This window comes from Chenopodium quinoa, unplaced genomic scaffold, assembly GCF_001683475.1.
Source record: "Chenopodium quinoa cultivar QQ74 unplaced genomic scaffold, ASM168347v1, whole genome shotgun sequence".
NCBI classification, from domain to species: Eukaryota; Viridiplantae; Streptophyta; class Magnoliopsida; order Caryophyllales; family Amaranthaceae; genus Chenopodium; species Chenopodium quinoa.
This window is the reverse complement of record NW_018745286.1, coordinates 6,203,165-6,220,778: the sequence shown is the minus strand read 5'-3', so window position 1 is coordinate 6,220,778 and position 17,614 is coordinate 6,203,165. Positions and strand designations below refer to the sequence as shown.

Sequence of the window (17,614 nt, the reverse complement as noted above, 5' to 3'; positions counted from 1 at the left end):
GTATTGAAAATATTTAAAAATAGTGTACATTATATTACATTAATGATGCATGTTATTCCCAATAAAACTATACATCGTAGATGTTATATGACCATTTTTGTGTTTATATTTTTTTACTTTTTTTTTGTATGGAATTTAGTTTAAAAAAATACTATACAATGCACTTCCAAAAAATAAGTTAAGTAGAATAATTTTTTTTTTTTTTTTTTTTTAAAAATAACTCAAACCCGGCATCATATATAGTGTTGGTGGGAATTTTTATAATATTAGCTTGACATATGTCCAAAAAAATCGATGTAAGCATGACCTGTTTTAGTAATAGTTAATAGATTTTTTGAAGGAAATTTTTTTTATAAGTTGGTAAAATTATTACAGAAATATTTAGAAAACTAACTCAATTATTATTATTTTATAAGATTTCAAATCAACACCATAAAACCCCACTATTGAACAACTATATAATGGTAATTTAATGTTAATGTTGTAATTTTGGCTTCGTTATTTTATACTCTCCACCATATTTCGAACTTCTAAATTATAGCTTATTCTCCCTTAATTAAAAGGTCACAAAATCTTGTGTAACTATTTTAAGTAAATAAAACATGAAATAAAAAGGAATACAATTATTATAAAGATACTATATAAGATTACGAATAATATATTATTATAGTTGTAGTATACAAATATTCCATAGATAAAATATTTTTGCTAAAAAGGGAGGGGGAATTTTGGAGGGAATTATTATAATTATATTATATAAATATTACAAAAGTAAAAGATTTTTGCTAAAAAAGAAGGAGGGTTATGGAGGGAAAAAACAGGAAGTGACACGTGTCATTCCTAGTGTCTGTTTTAGTATTATGTTATTAATTGCTTGGAAAAAAACTTACAGTACTCCGGATTATTGCTTTCACTATTAGCTTCTTTTGGTTATTATTTGCTTGTAAGAAAATTTAATACTATTCCATAATGTTAAAGGGGATTGACATAAATGGGAAAAACGAAGCGTGCTAAAAGAAATTTCGAAAACAGAAAAAGATAAATAAAAAAAAAAGGAAAAAAATTTCACAATTTTCAGAAACGAATGTATATGGTAGTATATCACAGTTACATGCCATAATTTGCTTGAATCATATTCAGAGTGCATTACATATAAGCATATGAAACATTAACTCTCCTGAAAAAATTTCCCAGAACTAGCTGAAACCAATGAAGAGAGTAGAAGATGGTCTTATAAGAAATCTTAAGCTTCTACTACAGCTTCATAAAAGAGGCAAACAGGACCAAATTGGAGTTACAGAGACAAAAAAAATATATTAATAGTCCGAATCGTTGTTTAACTTTGTTAAGGATCATAATACTACTCTACTGCCAAGCACACCCCCGTCAAAAAGGGAAATTCAGCATAAATACAAACACAAAACAGTTGACAATATATATACATACAATTCTCAGAATCTATAAGATTGAATTAAATTTTTTTAAAAACTATTAATATTCAACTAGATCACAAACAAATAACTCTATAGACAAAAAATAAGTCAATTTTAGATGAAAATCTAGTATATCTACCGCGATGCTCTTCTAATCAATCATCGTCTGAATCTGAACTGGAGTCCACACGTCTATCAGCTATTGCAGGAAATAATTTCTGCCGCATATCCTGTATGGATTGATGCTGATCTAGAGCAGGTCTTTTGAGGGAAGATTCCTTGCTGGAGTTTCTTGATAACCTTGCAGATTGCCTCAATTCTGTACAAATCTTATCCAGCATTAAGAGAAAGTCGCGCACAATACTGAACAAACGCAAGCCTTCTTCTCTTCCAGCATTTGATCCATGGAAATAGTCTGCTGTTTTCCTCACCAAATCTGATATTCTTTTTTCTTCTTCTTGTAGCCATGTTGCCTCACCTTCTGAATGCTCTACAAAACTTACAAGAGCCTGATAGAACCCAGTCTCTTCCTCAGGAGTACCCATCTCATTGTTTAAGAAATTTTTTATTTTCGTTATTGACTGACCAAGCTTAGACACTGTTGACGTAAGCACATCATTGTCGATAATTGCTGCCTTTTTTACATTTTCAAGTTCGCTGCTTATACCTGACACAACTTGAAGGCCAAGAGTCTGGTACTGTTCTGATGGATCAAAGGTAGGATCCTCAACAGAATCATCAGTCTTCATGCTAGACACACTGCGGTTATCTTTTGCAGCACGCATAGCTTTCAAGCCTTCTGATCGTATTATCTCTTGAACAACAAAGTGCAACAATGTGGTCTTGCCATCTGTTCCTTTTACATCAGCAAGTTTCAAGAGGGTATCAAGTTTGAATGCCTGAGCCCCCCCTCGATAGGTGCCATCGTTCATACGGTTGCCTGTTTTCAGAACAGCTTCCAAGAGTTTTAGAAATAGTCTACTCTTTTTGAGGTCATCGCAAGCCACCTGGAAGATAAAACAGAAATCACATACACCAACTAACTTCCTGGAAAGACCTAAAAATCTATATTTCAAGTATTGTTTTACATTCAGGAAGGCATGATCTATTGAAAGTGAGAAGATCAATAGTTTATTCAGTTACATCTATTATTTGGCGAGGAATAGAACTATTACATCTTATTTCACCCTCTCCAAGACAATTAGGGTATGGAAAATACGATTGGAAGAACTAAGTTCAACATTAATTTTAATATCTCCTAACAAATTTATCACCAAGTTTAAATCCCTCTTACGCATAGAATTAATGATTATGGCCTTCTTACCTCCAATGTAGCAAAGGACTCTTTAATATTGGAAACTTCTTCCTTGAAAGTCATCATGAACATCAGTGAATCCATCCTTTTAAAAGCAAAGGGAATATCTACCATTACTTTTAAGAATCTTTCTGCAGGTCCAAGTTGAGAAGTATCACCACTGAATATTCGAAGCTTTAGTTCTTCTTCTTGTGTTGGTGCCATTCTCAGCAATGTTTGCAAAAGCTCTGTTGGAAGCTTGTTCCCTGATTCAATGCAGATAGCCCCAGACTTATTAATTTGAAGAAGAAATAAGATAAGAAAATTATAAACAGGTGACAACAAAATCAGGAAACAACAAAATAATATTCTGTGTGAAAGGCATATGTAAGTACAGAATTAACAATCTTATCATGAACTAGAGAAGTAGCACCAAGAGTCCAAGATGGCTGTTTCGAAGGCTTACTTCCTCTAAACGACATCATAGTTTGCAATCAATCTCACAGATGCCTTAATGGCATAATAAGAAGTGTCACAGCTTATTCGTCAGTTACGCTATTGCAAATATCGGAGATGGAGTGTTACATGAAAAGGTGGAATTTGGACATGGTACATACCATGTTTTTGTTGTTATTTGAATCACTCATTAATGTGCATGGGGAGTTTATGGAAAGTAAGCACTTAATTGGATTAGTTTAACGGATAGTATAGTGGAATAGCTTGACACAATGTACAGTCTGATCCATGGAGCAATAACATGGCATAAAAGGGATATGCATTGACATGCACTGGTGTCGTGACAACTTCAAGTTCAGCACCACATATATATAGATATATAATATCTAGCACTGGGGAGAGCCATACCTCACAGATAAACTAATTAATTTCAGATGTTACATATAACCCCACTAAAGTAGGAAATACGGTGTTCCACATACTCTATATGTGCAATAAAATATGCACAGTGAGCCTGTGAGAGCTGTGACTACAAGAAAGAAAAAGATAAGATTTAGAAATATGAAATGTGAACCTAACACCTTTATTCATTTAAAGCATTGATAAATTCATCACTATTGATAGGAGCTAGATAAGACATCATCCTTTTCTGCAAATTGTGCACACTATGGTTCATCTTCCTGAGTATAAGTAATGCATTTATCAAGTAATTGTTTTGTGAGCGTGTTTGAGTGAATTGTATAGTTAATTCAATACATGGACGAATGCAGAAGTAAGCTACCGATTAAAGTTGAAAAGAGGGAAGAAAGATAGGGAGATATACCTTCCAAAAGGGCATCGCGAACTTCCTCTGTTGTTACGTTAAGTGCTTTAAGAAGGATGGATAAGTTTTGAGACTTCTTTGGATCAATTATCTGTATATATTGTGGTTGAGAAGCATCATTTGACTGATTCCTATTCCCAGCATTCCGTTTGTTATCAGGATTATATCCAAACAGAGATTCTATCATCTCTTCGTTGAACCTGCAATTTACGCAGATATCAATTATACTGGTGATAACCGTGCTTAAACCAACATAGCAATTTTAATAAATAAACTTTCCTCCAAAAATACATGTAATTGTGAGAATATGCTTTCAAAGTAGATCCACAGAGACTTTTAAAGAATCTTACTGGAACGATCCTGATCGAATTTCATCCCACACCATTGACTGCTCAGGGTTACCGACCACTTTATCCCAGAAGAATGGCTTTAGCTTTGTTTTAGGGGCATCAGGATCATTTGTAGGGTCACTACCATCACCAGAAGCTGATCGTCCACGACTTGGAGGTCCTTTACCACCTGCTTTTGGAGGCGCAGGAGGAGGTTTAACACCTTTTGGTGGTGGTGGAGGCTGAGGTTTAGGCTTTGGTGGTGGAGGTGGTGGAGGTGCTGGGGCAGGAGGATGACTTGCTTTTTCAGGAGTAAGTTTCTGGTAAGACAATCCTTCAGTATTTGTAGAACCATTTTCTGGAATTCCAGCTAGGGGACCACCAAATCCCTCTTGTTTTAGATTTGAGTCGTTGAAAGATGTATTTCTTCCACTATCCTTAATGTCAGAACTCATTGAAGAGCCTGGCAGATGAATTTAATACATTAGGATATAAATAAGAGCAACTGACATAAATTCAATTGAGAAAACACACACACACAGGAAAAAAGGAAAGAGGAACACTGAGATTACCAGCTGAATAGTCACTTGAACTCAATGTCAGAAGAGGTCTGTCATCTTTCGGCCCATCTGCAACCCAGTTGTGACCTCTCATTAGGCAACAAAATAATAGCAAGGCAAAAATGACAACTGTTCCTGCTATTGATGCAGCAATAGTTATAACTTTGTTTAACTTTTTGTTATGTTCTTCCCTCCCTGAAGTAGCTACTGGAACCTCAACTTTCATAGGTGGTGGTGATGGATAAAGCAAATCAGGTGGTATGATAATTGGGTCATCAAATATATCTGGTGTTGGACTAGCAGCAGTACTGGAAGCAACTGCATCAACAGTGTCAGACTGTTAACAAAAGATAGGAATGGGGATGAGAAAAGCAAATGGATTACAGAAAGAACTGAAGCAACATTCAAAGATCTACCTTTAGAAGATTTCTCAGCCAGATATCTTCTAGGAAAACTATACTGATGAGAATGCAGTTTAGCATTACGACTACAACCATCTTGTTCACTCAAACCACGAAATAGATGGTGATTCTTTCTTACACAACCCAATACAAGTTCTTGGAGACTGGACTGCAAGGAAGTCAAGGTCCCATGAGGCCTCTGCTTTGCCAAAATTATACTTGACCCAATGTTCATTTCACCAGTTTTCAATGACAAATACAAGATGCATTCCCCGAGTTCATTCTTCATTTCTGTCAGTTCTTTGGAGCAGCTTTTCTGCATGTATTCTGCCTGAGGAGAGAAATCTATTCAATTTTCAAGTTTGATAAATATACAGCTTCATAATATACAATTGAAAGAAACTGGTGAGCAAAATATGACAACTAGGATCCGAAAAAGAATGTGTCCAAATTCTTAACGCATCTAGTATAATCTTTTAAGCAAGATTGATGACAAATCTATAAGATCACATTCCCCTCTCAGATACCATACCCAAGATTTCCATGTCAAAGAGATCCATCATAGATAATAAAACAACAACAACAACAAAGCCTTAGTCCAAAATGATTTGGGGTCAGCTAACATGAATAGTCAATTTGTCATAAGTAAATGAAACATTGTAACAAAAATCAAGTGAATGTGCGATCAAGACGGTGTCGCTCAATGAACATGCTTCTGTCTGAATTTGCACGGTTTAACAGATAATATTTACTACATAGTTCTCTACAATATAGTAGAAATGATATTGTTCATGCAGTGGTTCTTCATAGATGAACAGAACTAGTATCTAACTACCTAATTTACAACAATTTGTGGCAGATAACAGGAATTAAACATGGATAAAAGGGAAATATTAGAATGGTGAACCCCTCAAAAACAAAATCTCACCTGTAGACCCACCTCCCTCCACAAATCGCCATTCTCCACCACCAAAACAACCATTCCTTTCCTTCTTTCCATACACCCATTCTCTCTACTCCACACCACTTTTCCATTTGGGCAATAATTTTGCTCGTATAAGAGCAAGAGATTTTTTTTACGAACACTTCTGAGTAACAACAACCAGAAAAGAGTAAGCTAACAACAAGACCGCGCTACATAACACAAAACAACCTCATAATCTATTATTACACACACCATGAACATTATGCAACTATAACAATCAGATACATATCTTGATTCACATTAGAAATCCATCCTATTGAATTACTTGTATATTTAAAGAAAAAAATAAAAGCAAGTTTCATATACCCATTTTTTCATTACAAGTACAATAAAACCAGCATTAGCAATCAGTCGATCAAAACTCGATTTTACAAATGACATACATTATAACAAATCAAACAATCAAACACCCTTCAATTGTTAAACAATGCGAAATATGAGGTTTTGAAAAAATTATTGACATACCCATTGTTTCTTAAGCTCCAGTGGACAAGATTCAAATTCATTACCATGATATATTCTGGTAGAACATTCTCCTTCCAAGAAACTACAGGCAAAAAGCAAAATTGCTACCAAAATAATGATATAATTGAGTTTTCTCATTTCCATGAATCACCAAATTATTACTATTCCACGCCCATTTCCTTCTTTTCATCTCATCAAATAATAATTTCTCCTACACAATATTATCCTAAAATTATTATATGATTCAACAAAAATCATACAATCAAAATTTCAATAATATTGCATTAAATCATGCCCCCTTTTTGTTCTTGAAGATCAGAAATTCCAAAATGTGAGAACCTACAAAATAAAATGAAATAAAATAAATCAAAATCTAGTAAAGATAATAAGATTGAAAATGGGACAAAATTAAGATATTGCACAGAATTATACCTGAATGAGCTAAAAGGGGTGAAAATTGTAACATATAACAGAATTATAAAGAAATAAAAGTTATGAATTGTTTGTTGTTTTTGTGAAATGCTGATCAAGCAACGTTTTTCTCGGGGATAGTAAAAATAAAAAAAAAAACAAAAACAAATAAAAAAAGAAAAAAGTGGGAATGAAGTTTGGAGTTCACCCCCACCTCTTTGGTTCCCTCCTGGTAGACGTGCCGAGGACTACGTAGAGACATACACCAATTTCTACATTTTCGCTTTCACAGTTGGGGATGACCATGGCTCTGACTCTGATGTTCTAAAGATTGGCACAGGTTGGGTCGGGTTGGGCAAACGGATGTGAGCCTGTGCCATTATCAAGTACCTTATTCTCAACTTCCAATTGGTCTAAGATACATTCTTATACAGCTAGCATAGCTACAACAGCCCAAATGCGCAATGAACCTTTATAAAACGCAGACCCAATAAATGACTTTACTTCTCGCCATTATTCCATTTACATTAAAGCTGAAAAATTTAACAATTAAACAACTCTTCATTTTCATACTACTCATTCTCTCTCCTCTCTATAATTTTCTCTCTCTAAAAACTGGAGAATCGCTATGGATATTCGATAGAGTAAGACATTGACCAAAAATTTCCCAATAAAAGGTAAATTTATTTGATTACTTTAGTTTGTTTGAATTTTATGGTACTATATTAAAATTGAGTACTTAATATGATTTTATTTAAAAAGTTTCAAAATTCATGGATTGAATTTATATAATTTGTGTGAGATTATATGAACATCGTTTTGATTTGTTCGAATTTACTTGTACTCGATTTAATTTGTGTAATTGTATGATTATATTCATGAATTTTTTCATATTTTACGGACTACGCTCTCTTTCTTTATGTAGAAATTAAAAAAAATAATTAAAAAAAAAAGTAATAACTACACTTGATCTAGAAGAGTAAGTATGTGTAAATTAGTAATTGTTACATTGTTGATAATCTAGAATTTGAAGAACAATGTGAGGAAAATCTAAGTAAGAAGTATGTCCAATTTTTTGATGCTTATGTTCATTTTTTTGAAACGTAATGTTCATAATAATCTTTGAATTTCTTTTTGTTCATTCTTTTTATCTTAAAGTTTCATTTTATCAAGTATAATAACAAGTATTAAGTCTATTCATTTTTTTAATACATATATTCATTTATAAAACACATTTTTTTTTTTTAAAAAAATAGCTCATATTTTTTTAAAACGTAATGTTCATAATCTTTGAATTTCCTTTTGTTCATTCTTTTTATCTTAAAGTTTCATTTTATCAAGTATAATAACAAGTATCAAGTCTCTTCATTTTTTTAATACATATATTCATTTTTTTAAAAAAATTTCATATTTTTTTAAATTCCACAAAAAAAAAAAAAAAAAAAAAAAGAGGGTTCATTTTTTTTAAAGTGTATGTTCATTTTTATAACATCATATGTTCATTTTTTTTTACAAGTATAGCGACGAGTATGTTCAATTTTTAATGCTTTTTTTTTTTTTAATGCATATTGATTTATTATCAATATACTTTATGTCCATAATCATTTAACTTTAAGTTCATATTTATTTTGCCTTATGTTCGTATATATTAATTAATTACATATAGCTCATAAAAATTGTAGTGTTTATTTGCTAAAGTAGATGAAGATATACATATCAGATCTTTTGTAAGTGTAGGTTTGTGACTTAAAAGCTTATGATGTAAGTTTTTTATATCTTAAATATTCATTTATAAATGTGTGCTCATTTTTAAATCTTATATGTTCAAATATTTATTTGATTTGTTCATATTTTTGTTTTTCAGACTGATCAAATTAGGAAGTTAAGGGTGAGAGATTGTGCTAAAATTATACTAAAGAAGAAACACAGAAGGACATAGAGGTTACAATAGAAATACTAAATCAACTACTTTGCAAAACAAGTATATATATATATATATATATATATATATATATATATATATATATATATATATATATATATATATATATATATATATATATATATATATATATATATATATATATATATATATATATATATATATATATATATATATATATATATATAATTGAGATCATGTGAGAATCTAGGAGGAACTCATCTGGACCATTGATTCATTTAATCTAACGGTTGGGATGTTGTCCGCCTTTTTGCTAGAGTAATGACATTTTGGTAAATCTATCGAATACTTACCCATCAGCTTCTATTTCCACTCTCTCTTCTTCCCATTTTTTCTCTCTTGCTGCTCTGCTAGTCTACTCTCTTGCGATTTCGACGTTCGTAAATTCACAAATTTTTCATCATCAATTGCTGTTCTCTAAATTATAGGCGAAGTAAGTTAATTTGATTTTGATTTTCGTTGTTTTCTATGATTTAATTTGAATTTTAAATCAAGATTGTGCGATTTTGATTGCAAAAATTAAGGCTTCACATTTTGTGATTCTGAGTAGATTTGATTTTGATTTTCGTTGTTTTCTATGATTTAATTTGAATTTTAAATCAAGATTGTGCGATTTTGATTGCAAAAATTAGGGTTTCACATTTTGTGATTCTGATTAATGTATTAGAGTCTTTACAATTATGTGTTTGTATTAGGGTATTCACAATTACTTGGTTCGGAATATATGATTTCGATTGATGAATACGTTTTTTACAAGTTTTTGTTTGATTTCAGCTGATAAAATTGCAGTTTTGTGAATTTTTATTTATTTATTTTTAGTGAATTTTTAATGTGCCAGTATACTCTGAGTATAATGGTTTTCATCAAATGCTCAACTACTTCCTCGTATCTGAAGTAATGCTTGAAATTTGATCCAATTCGACAATTTTGCTGTGTAATTTACCAAATTTTTGTTGAGAACTCTTTACTTCAATTGCAAATTCACTTTGAACTTTGAAGCATAGAAAAATGTGTGATTACAATAGTTTCGTCTTTGATCTGTGTTAATTGATCATATCAAATTTCCTATCATATTCCAGCTTGAATTTGCAGCTTAAATTTTGAAGTTGATAGGAAATTCGGCATGAATTTGGTCGTTGATTGGTTATTAGACCAAGGGTTGCAAATGAGGTGATTATACTTGTATCTAAGTTGATTTGCTAGGAGTAAACGTAACTATGTTGCATATCCAGCATTTGTTCATAACTTTACTTGAGCCTTTTCTGACTAATGCCTAATGACTAGGTAATGGAAGTTCTGGCTGGCAAGCTCCTGAACAGTTACTTCATGAACGCCAAACACGGGCTTTGGATATGTTTAGCTTAGGCTATGTACTCTTTTTCTCTGTTACTGGTGGCAGACATCCTTTCGGTGATCGACTTGAACGTGATATCAATATAATCAGGAACCGAGTGGATTTTAATCTTGTGGAGAATATGCCAGAAGCACAGGATCTATAAACTTGCTGCTATTGAAAGATATTAACAGCAATCAAGCGTGTTCTGCTACTACCCTCCGAATGAGCTGTTTGATATATATGCTGCAAAAATCTCGGATTCAGAAGCTGCTTAATCATCCCGCAACTGCTGCTGTTCCTTGGTGTCCTTTTGCTACTAATGCTCTAGTCTAGTGGCCTTTTCTCAGTAGCTTGATATTTTAGTCAGTTTTATCTCTAATAATTTTGATACTTTGTGTATTTTCAGGTTGAGTGTCCTAAGTATCCAGGCTTTTGTATAGCACAACAAAGGAAGGAATATATCCATTTGTTGAAATATTTCACACCCCAAAGCAAGTATGTTAGATCCTTTTATATCTAATACTCCGTAGTCTTTTGGGATTTGGATTATGCAAGCATCCAGTTTTAGGATCTTACCTCCTTTTAAATTAGATTTACTTTTGAGATCGTTTTATTTTTTTTATTTACTTTTTGAGTAATTTTCTTTATATCGACAATATACACTAGCCTACTAGCTCAATAGGTAGAGCATTGTGCAAGTGCACAAAAGATGTGGGTTCGAATCCCATGTAGGTCTATTTATGAGATGAAATTATTTCTTTCAATTATTTGTGTGTATTTCATTCAGTTTATTTTAAAGTCTTTTTTATTCACTTTAGATTCTTTTTTATTTAATTTTAAATACCCTAATCTTCTTGCTAGTTGGAGGTCGTATCTTAATGCAAGAGCTTCAGCAATTGCAGGAGAAGTGTAGTATGATCATACTTTTCCAACAGCTACAACCTTATCCTACTCATCCATGATCACTGTCCCAAGCCTAATAGCCCGCCCCACTCAAACATATGCATCCATATCCACTTTCTTGTAAATGATCGGGAAGCTGCTGTGAGCAACAGTGCAGCCTGTGCAGGAGGAGCAGCAGAAGCATGAGCAGCAGAATAAGCTGAGGTATTTTGAGTTCAACACTATCACCAAACAGTGACATGTCCCATCTCCAACTCCAACCCCTACCTAGATACGAAATAAAAGAACAAAACTATGTTACCATAACCAAAGGCTTTATTGCAGTTTACTTTATAGATTATTTTATTTACTTTTAAGATAATTTGGTTTACTTTTGAGTAATTTTTTATTTATTGTGGGTTCGAATCCCACGTAGGTTCATTTCTATTTACTTTAATAAATATTTTATTTACTTTAATTTATTTTGTATCTACTTTTATTACTAGAAACTCAAGCTCACTTATCTAAGGATTAAAGATATAAACATGTTGGTAAACTTATACCATGCCTTTTCTTTTTAGCAATGTGCACCCTAGACTGAATAGTTGTGAGTAGATATTATTATTTACTTTTAAGTAAATACTAATTACTTTTGATTTACTTTTTAGCTACTTTGATATACTTTTGAGATGTTTTGAATTACTTTAGAATGTTTTGTATTTACTTTTAGAGGTAACCTATGTAGGAATCGAACCTACATCTCTATGCATCCGCATAGTGCTCTACCACTTGAGCTAATAGGTTTACTATAGAGTCTTTTTTATTCACTTTAAATACTTTTTTATTTACTTTAGACAACTACTATAGGAATCTACATTTTCCAACCTTATTCATCTTTTGTATTTTCAAACCCAATGTAAACGAAGATGAGCTATTAACAGCCACACTAACGTGAGAATTCCCCGCCTTTGCTTTATTGCACGCCATGGGACTTGGGTGAGCAAAGCATAGCAGCATCACATAAGAGCTCCACCCAAACCTTGCTTGTTATCTCCCATTGAATGTCACCGAATGTTTTTAGATGCTTTGTGAGAAGACAAGCATCTAGAACAATTCTAGTTCCTGCAATTCCAGTTCACCTCATCTGTTTTTGATTTATTTACTTTTGAGTGTTTTTTATTTACTTTTGAGTGTTTTTCATTTACTTCAATGCTCTTTAATTTACTTCGAGCGTTTTTCATTTAGTTTTAGAGACAACCTATGTAGGAATTGAACCTACATCCCCTATGCATTTGCATAGTGCTCTACCACTTGAGCTAATAGGTTTTAGTACACCTAGTAACAATCTAAAGCATAATCGATAATCTCATTTAACTTTTTTTTTTTTAGTAAAATGACCATTATTTTTTCTAGCTTCTTCTTGCTCTAGAGTTTCTTTTTGCTCTGGAGCTTCACTGCTTTCCTCAGCTACTGGAGTAGCATCCTCATTGCTTGTTTGAGCATCATCAGCTTGAGCCTCACTGCTCCCAACAGCTGGAGCAGAGGGTGCGAGCTTCACTGCTATCTTCTACAGTAGCAGGTGCTTCTCTAATTTTCTCGGGAGCAGCTTCTGCTGCAGTCTCAACCTTTGCTACTTCAACAGATTTTCAGTCAACAGGCTTCTCATCTTTTGGCAAAGAATTTTCCTAAGTTCAACAGCAGTAGGCAAAACATTTTAGATTCAAACAAACATGTACAGAAGACGAACTGCTAGATTGCAGATTTTCATCACATTCAAATCCCAAACTGAAACATGTAGCTAAAAACCACTCCAATTTTTCTGATTTGCACCGCCAATCATAATTCCTACAAGTGAAACATTCCCTTATAACTATGAAACTAAATTATATAATACCATATAATACACATTCCTTTCATTTAGACAACTCTCTCAATCTTTCATTACACAACTGGGCGATTTGTAGGGCTCAACACTCTATGTCTTCTAATCACTCTAAACCATGCTAAGATATAGCCTTACTCATGTGTGTGAAAGAGAGAGTAGAAAACTCAGATCAAGTTGTAATCAAATTATAAAAACAAATTAAACAAAACGGATAGCCATACTAAATTAGAGTTGCCAGGAAGAGAATGCATATCACAATCCTTATTTCATATTCAAAGATGTAGAGTAAATTAGATGTACAGCAAAAACAAAACAAAAAACAATAAGAGTATGTAATGAACATCACAGTTGTGCCTTGAACTCAATTTGCATAGTAGGTAGCATAAAAAATTTAAAAACAAAATTCGAAGCAGAGATTCAAAATGAACATGTTATCATTTGTTTTTCATAAAATCCAGAATGATAGGTAAGAGGAAAGCTGTTACTAGAGTGAGTGGAGTTAATAAAACCCCAATTTGGTACCTGACACGCTAAAGCTCTTCCCTTCCTAATAGAAGTATCCTCGGTAAGTAAGATCAGGGCTTCACTTAGTTTTCCTATGTAGTTGTTTGTTAGTTTCATCTATAGTGACATCATTGTTCTCAGTTTTTTTACCACCTTTAAAAATGGGAACTAGTGAACCTGAAAACTTGTGTCGGCGGCTTATGATGTAGATGGAGAAGCTGCAGCAACACACTGTGCCTCAATAGTGGTTGCGTCAACTTTTGCACTCATGTTTCCAACACTCAAACTTGCCTTCAATAATCCTTGAAAAATCAATGCATACAGAACATGCTGCAGTCTAACAATGGACAATACCAAATGTGAGACATATACCAAAGAAAATATTACTCTATACCCTCTATGTAAACATACATAAAATCCCTCTCATATAGCACGTAACCCAAAAAAAAAGCACTCAACTAGCATGACCAGTAGGCAAGTGTCAAGACACAAACACCCTATATAGATAAAATTAACTCAACCCCATATAATAAATTCCAAAACTTTCAACATTTCTACAACAATAAGAATCCATAAATTATACTAATAAAGACAATGTATTTAAATTGAAAGAGACCCGACAAAATTGAGTTTGTTGTATGACATTTTTGAATTGACCACGAGTTTGTTGCAAGACATAAATTATACTCATAAAGCTTTTCTTGTAATGTGTCATAGAGGGGTATGGATGTATGCTCTATAAGCTCTGCTATCTGCAGCATAGAGGGGTATGCTCTATAGGTTCAGTTTTTTGATTTTCTTTATAATGTAATTAGTTTACTTTTATTTGGTTTCTATCTACTTTTGAAATTGATAAAATAATACTTAAAGGAGACATTATTAGTTCAATAATAGCACGGTGTGTAAGCAGCAAGTAATATAAGATTTAGCTTTATAACTTCTTTAGATGGTAAAATTGTACTAGGTTGTTCAATCTCTCTTACAAATCCACAACGTCACGTTGATTTGAATGACTGCTTAAGTTTTTATGAAATATGCAGGAGCTAGATTACAACGAATTTCTAAATCAACAGATCATCAATTAAGATTAAGAACAAAGAAATGAACAGCTTTTTATCAACCAATGATCAAGAATAGGCAGAAAAGTGACGAGCTTTGCAATAGATTACTACCTAGCTGTGAATGTAGACTCCAACGTTCTCCAAGTTTGAAGCATTGCCAATACATCATCAAGTGTAACTTTAGTCTTGAAACAAAGTTCTGTCAATACTTAGAGTGATGAGATTTGCCAGAAGTTGGTTTATGATGTTGTGCAACATTCAGGTTGAACTCGCTCCTTGCTTGCCAGCCTTTCAAACACAGAGTCATAAAATAACCTCGTTCCCCACTTGGCAGCCTCTCAAACATCACCTCACTAGGTACAGGAAAAATATTGTACTTTAAAATTGATTTAATTCACATTTGAATAATTTTAGTTTACTTTAGTCACCAATGAAAGACACGACTTATCTCAGACAATTAAGCATCAATGCATCATAAGCATCACCGCATATGTTAAACTTTGCCAAATTTCGGCACATTCAACAATTCATTCGTCTCAATTTGATTTACAGCAGAAGATCTCCAAAATTGAAGAACTAGTAAAGTACAATGTAAATTTGATATCGAAATTGAACTCATGAAGATTTTCGATGAGTTTAATTAAGAAATTATTAACGGTAAACCCTAGATAGTGAGATCAAATTCTGATGATTTAGAAAAAGAGAGAAATAAAACATCTTACCTCAGAAGCTGCTTCAATGGCGTAGAGAAAGATCGGAAGCCGTTTCAATGGTTTTACCTAATTTGTATCGAAAAATTACACAAATATGGGTTCAAATTGTAGATTTCAAGATGATGATGAGTTTCAGCAACATGAATTTCAAAAATTCGCGTTGAATTGATAAGATTTGAGCTTGAAAATGGTAGAGGAGAACAAAAATGGCGTTAGTGAGGAGAGAGAAAATCGCGGAGGAGAGGAGAGAGAAACTCAGTCAATTCGTCTGATTTAATTTGGGCCGTTAGATCGCGCGCTTTCGGTGTTAGATCTGACGGTCTAGATTAGTTCCTAGTTCCTATTATAGGATTGGTTCTCATTATAACCTGGTCCTATATATATATATATATATATATAAATATATATATATGAATCGTGTTACCATGAGAACTAGGTAAATAATAGGAACTAGAAACTCTTTTGGACTGTTAGATCTAACAAAAATAGGCCCGCGATCAACGGTCTAGATTAAATCACGCATATTCAATTCATTTCCCAAAAATCAAGCGCTCTTTCTCTTTCCTCAAGCATTTTCTCCCTCCTCCCTTACAACGAGCCTCTGAATTCTCCATAAGCGGCCGCCGAGCTTTCTCTACTCCATTAAAGCAACTTTCGAGCTTTCACTACTCCATTGAAGCGGCTTAAGTAAATTACTTGTTGATTCTAACTCGTTTTGCAGAAATTACTTGATAATACTTCAAAAATTTTGGTACTATTTCAAAATGTTAATTTGAATTAGATTTATAATGCTGTGATAGTCTTTGAAGATTATAATGTTTGAAATGTTATTTATGTAATTACTAACTTATTTTAGTGTTTCCAGGTTGAATTCTGCTGAAATTTGAAGTTGTCCAAAATGAGGTTGCGAGAGATCGAGGTTGTGTGAAATTGAAGGTGTTTAAAGTTGAAATTTTACGCGAAATCGAGTAATATTTCTGAAATTTACTATAATTTTCCTGTTTTTTGTGTTTCAGTGATTTTATTGTTGAATAATTTAATTAGTATAAATGAAGGTTCTTAATTTGTTACTTTGCATATCAACTGTTCGACGAAATTCCTGTGAGAGATCATATATATATGTTGTCTGATAATGGTGATTAAAAGTCTTAAACACATTTGATGTTCCATCCGAGGTCCATTTCATTTAGATAATTTATTTTGTTTCGGGGTTTTTTGATGTCTTGCGGGAGAGTTACATCACTAAGTCTGGTTCCCGGCTGAGCTACAGCTGCAAAACAACGGAAGCTCTAGTTAGTCGGAGTTTTCGCCTCCGACGATCAAGTTAGAAAGTGTTCGGAGTAAAAAAGCGGGAAGTAAAATATCTTCTCGGATCCCGAGATTAGATGTTTTCTCCGTTGTAAGAGAACTAATTGCGATGTAATAAATGAATGTGTACGTGTCCCCAAAATGGGGTAAATCTCCCCATTTATAGGGTCGTTGGGATTTGTGCCCTTACCTAGGCCACTTCGACCTAGGACTGATGGGCTGTGCCGTTTTGCGGCTTTTTCAGGAATTGGGCCCTAAAGGCCGCCATTTCCTTTGGGGTATCTTCCTGCCACATGTCATGCCCTGGTAAGTCCACTTTGGACTCTCCCTAGAGTCACTAGTAGAGAAATGGTCATTTGCGTCGCACTTTTAGAGTGTATTTGCGTCGGTTCTAGGTGCAAAGCAAGTGTTCGCGACGCAAATGACTTTTAAGTCATTTGCGTCGCACATTGGTGCAATGCAAATAACTCTTATTTGCTTCCAAATAACTCTTATTTGCGTCGCACTTCTATAAAAGTGTGACGCAAATAACTCTTATTTGCTTCACACATTTATAAAAGTGCGACGCAAATGATTGTTATTTGCGTTAAATGGTGAAGCGAATTCTAGTTATTTGCATCGCTTTTTTACAATATTGTGACGCAAATGAATCTTGTTTGACAATTCAAAAAGCGAATTATTTGCGTTGCTTGTTTGTTTAATGATCAGCGATGAAAATGATATATAAACATATATATAATACAAAATAAAAAGTAAGAAGCAATAATAAAGAATTCAAATATAAATTTTGGCAGAATTTCCTTTG

General features: G+C 33.2%; 1 protein-coding gene across 1 annotated transcript; it reads right to left on the bottom strand.

The window, feature by feature from the left end:
• Window positions 1-1,299: 1,299 nt before the first annotated feature.
• LOC110711996 (formin-like protein 3) lies at window positions 1,300-7,729 on the bottom strand. The gene is made up of 7 exons (XM_021890431.1): window positions 6,747-7,729; window positions 5,312-5,627; window positions 4,908-5,213; window positions 4,357-4,798; window positions 4,007-4,206; window positions 2,758-2,993; window positions 1,300-2,440 (listed from the first exon to the last, which is right to left on the bottom strand). Exons 1-7 carry the CDS (start codon window positions 6,888-6,890, stop codon window positions 1,589-1,591), a joined length of 2,496 nt encoding a protein of 831 aa, XP_021746123.1. The 5' UTR covers window positions 6,891-7,729; the 3' UTR covers window positions 1,300-1,588.
• Between the last annotated feature and the right edge of the window lie 9,885 nt (window positions 7,730-17,614).

Coding starts and splice junctions, on each gene's coding strand:
- LOC110711996 (XM_021890431.1), bottom strand. CDS start 6,890: ATGGAAATGAGAAAACTCAATTATATCATTATTTTGGTAGCAATTTTG. Junction 5,214..5,311: donor GGCTGAGAAATCTTCTAAAG/GTAGATCTTTGA, acceptor CTGTTGATGCAG/TTGCTTCCAGTACTGCTGCT. Junction 4,207..4,356: donor ATTCGATCAGGATCGTTCCA/GTAAGATTCTTT, acceptor CGTAAATTGCAG/GTTCAACGAAGAGATGATAG.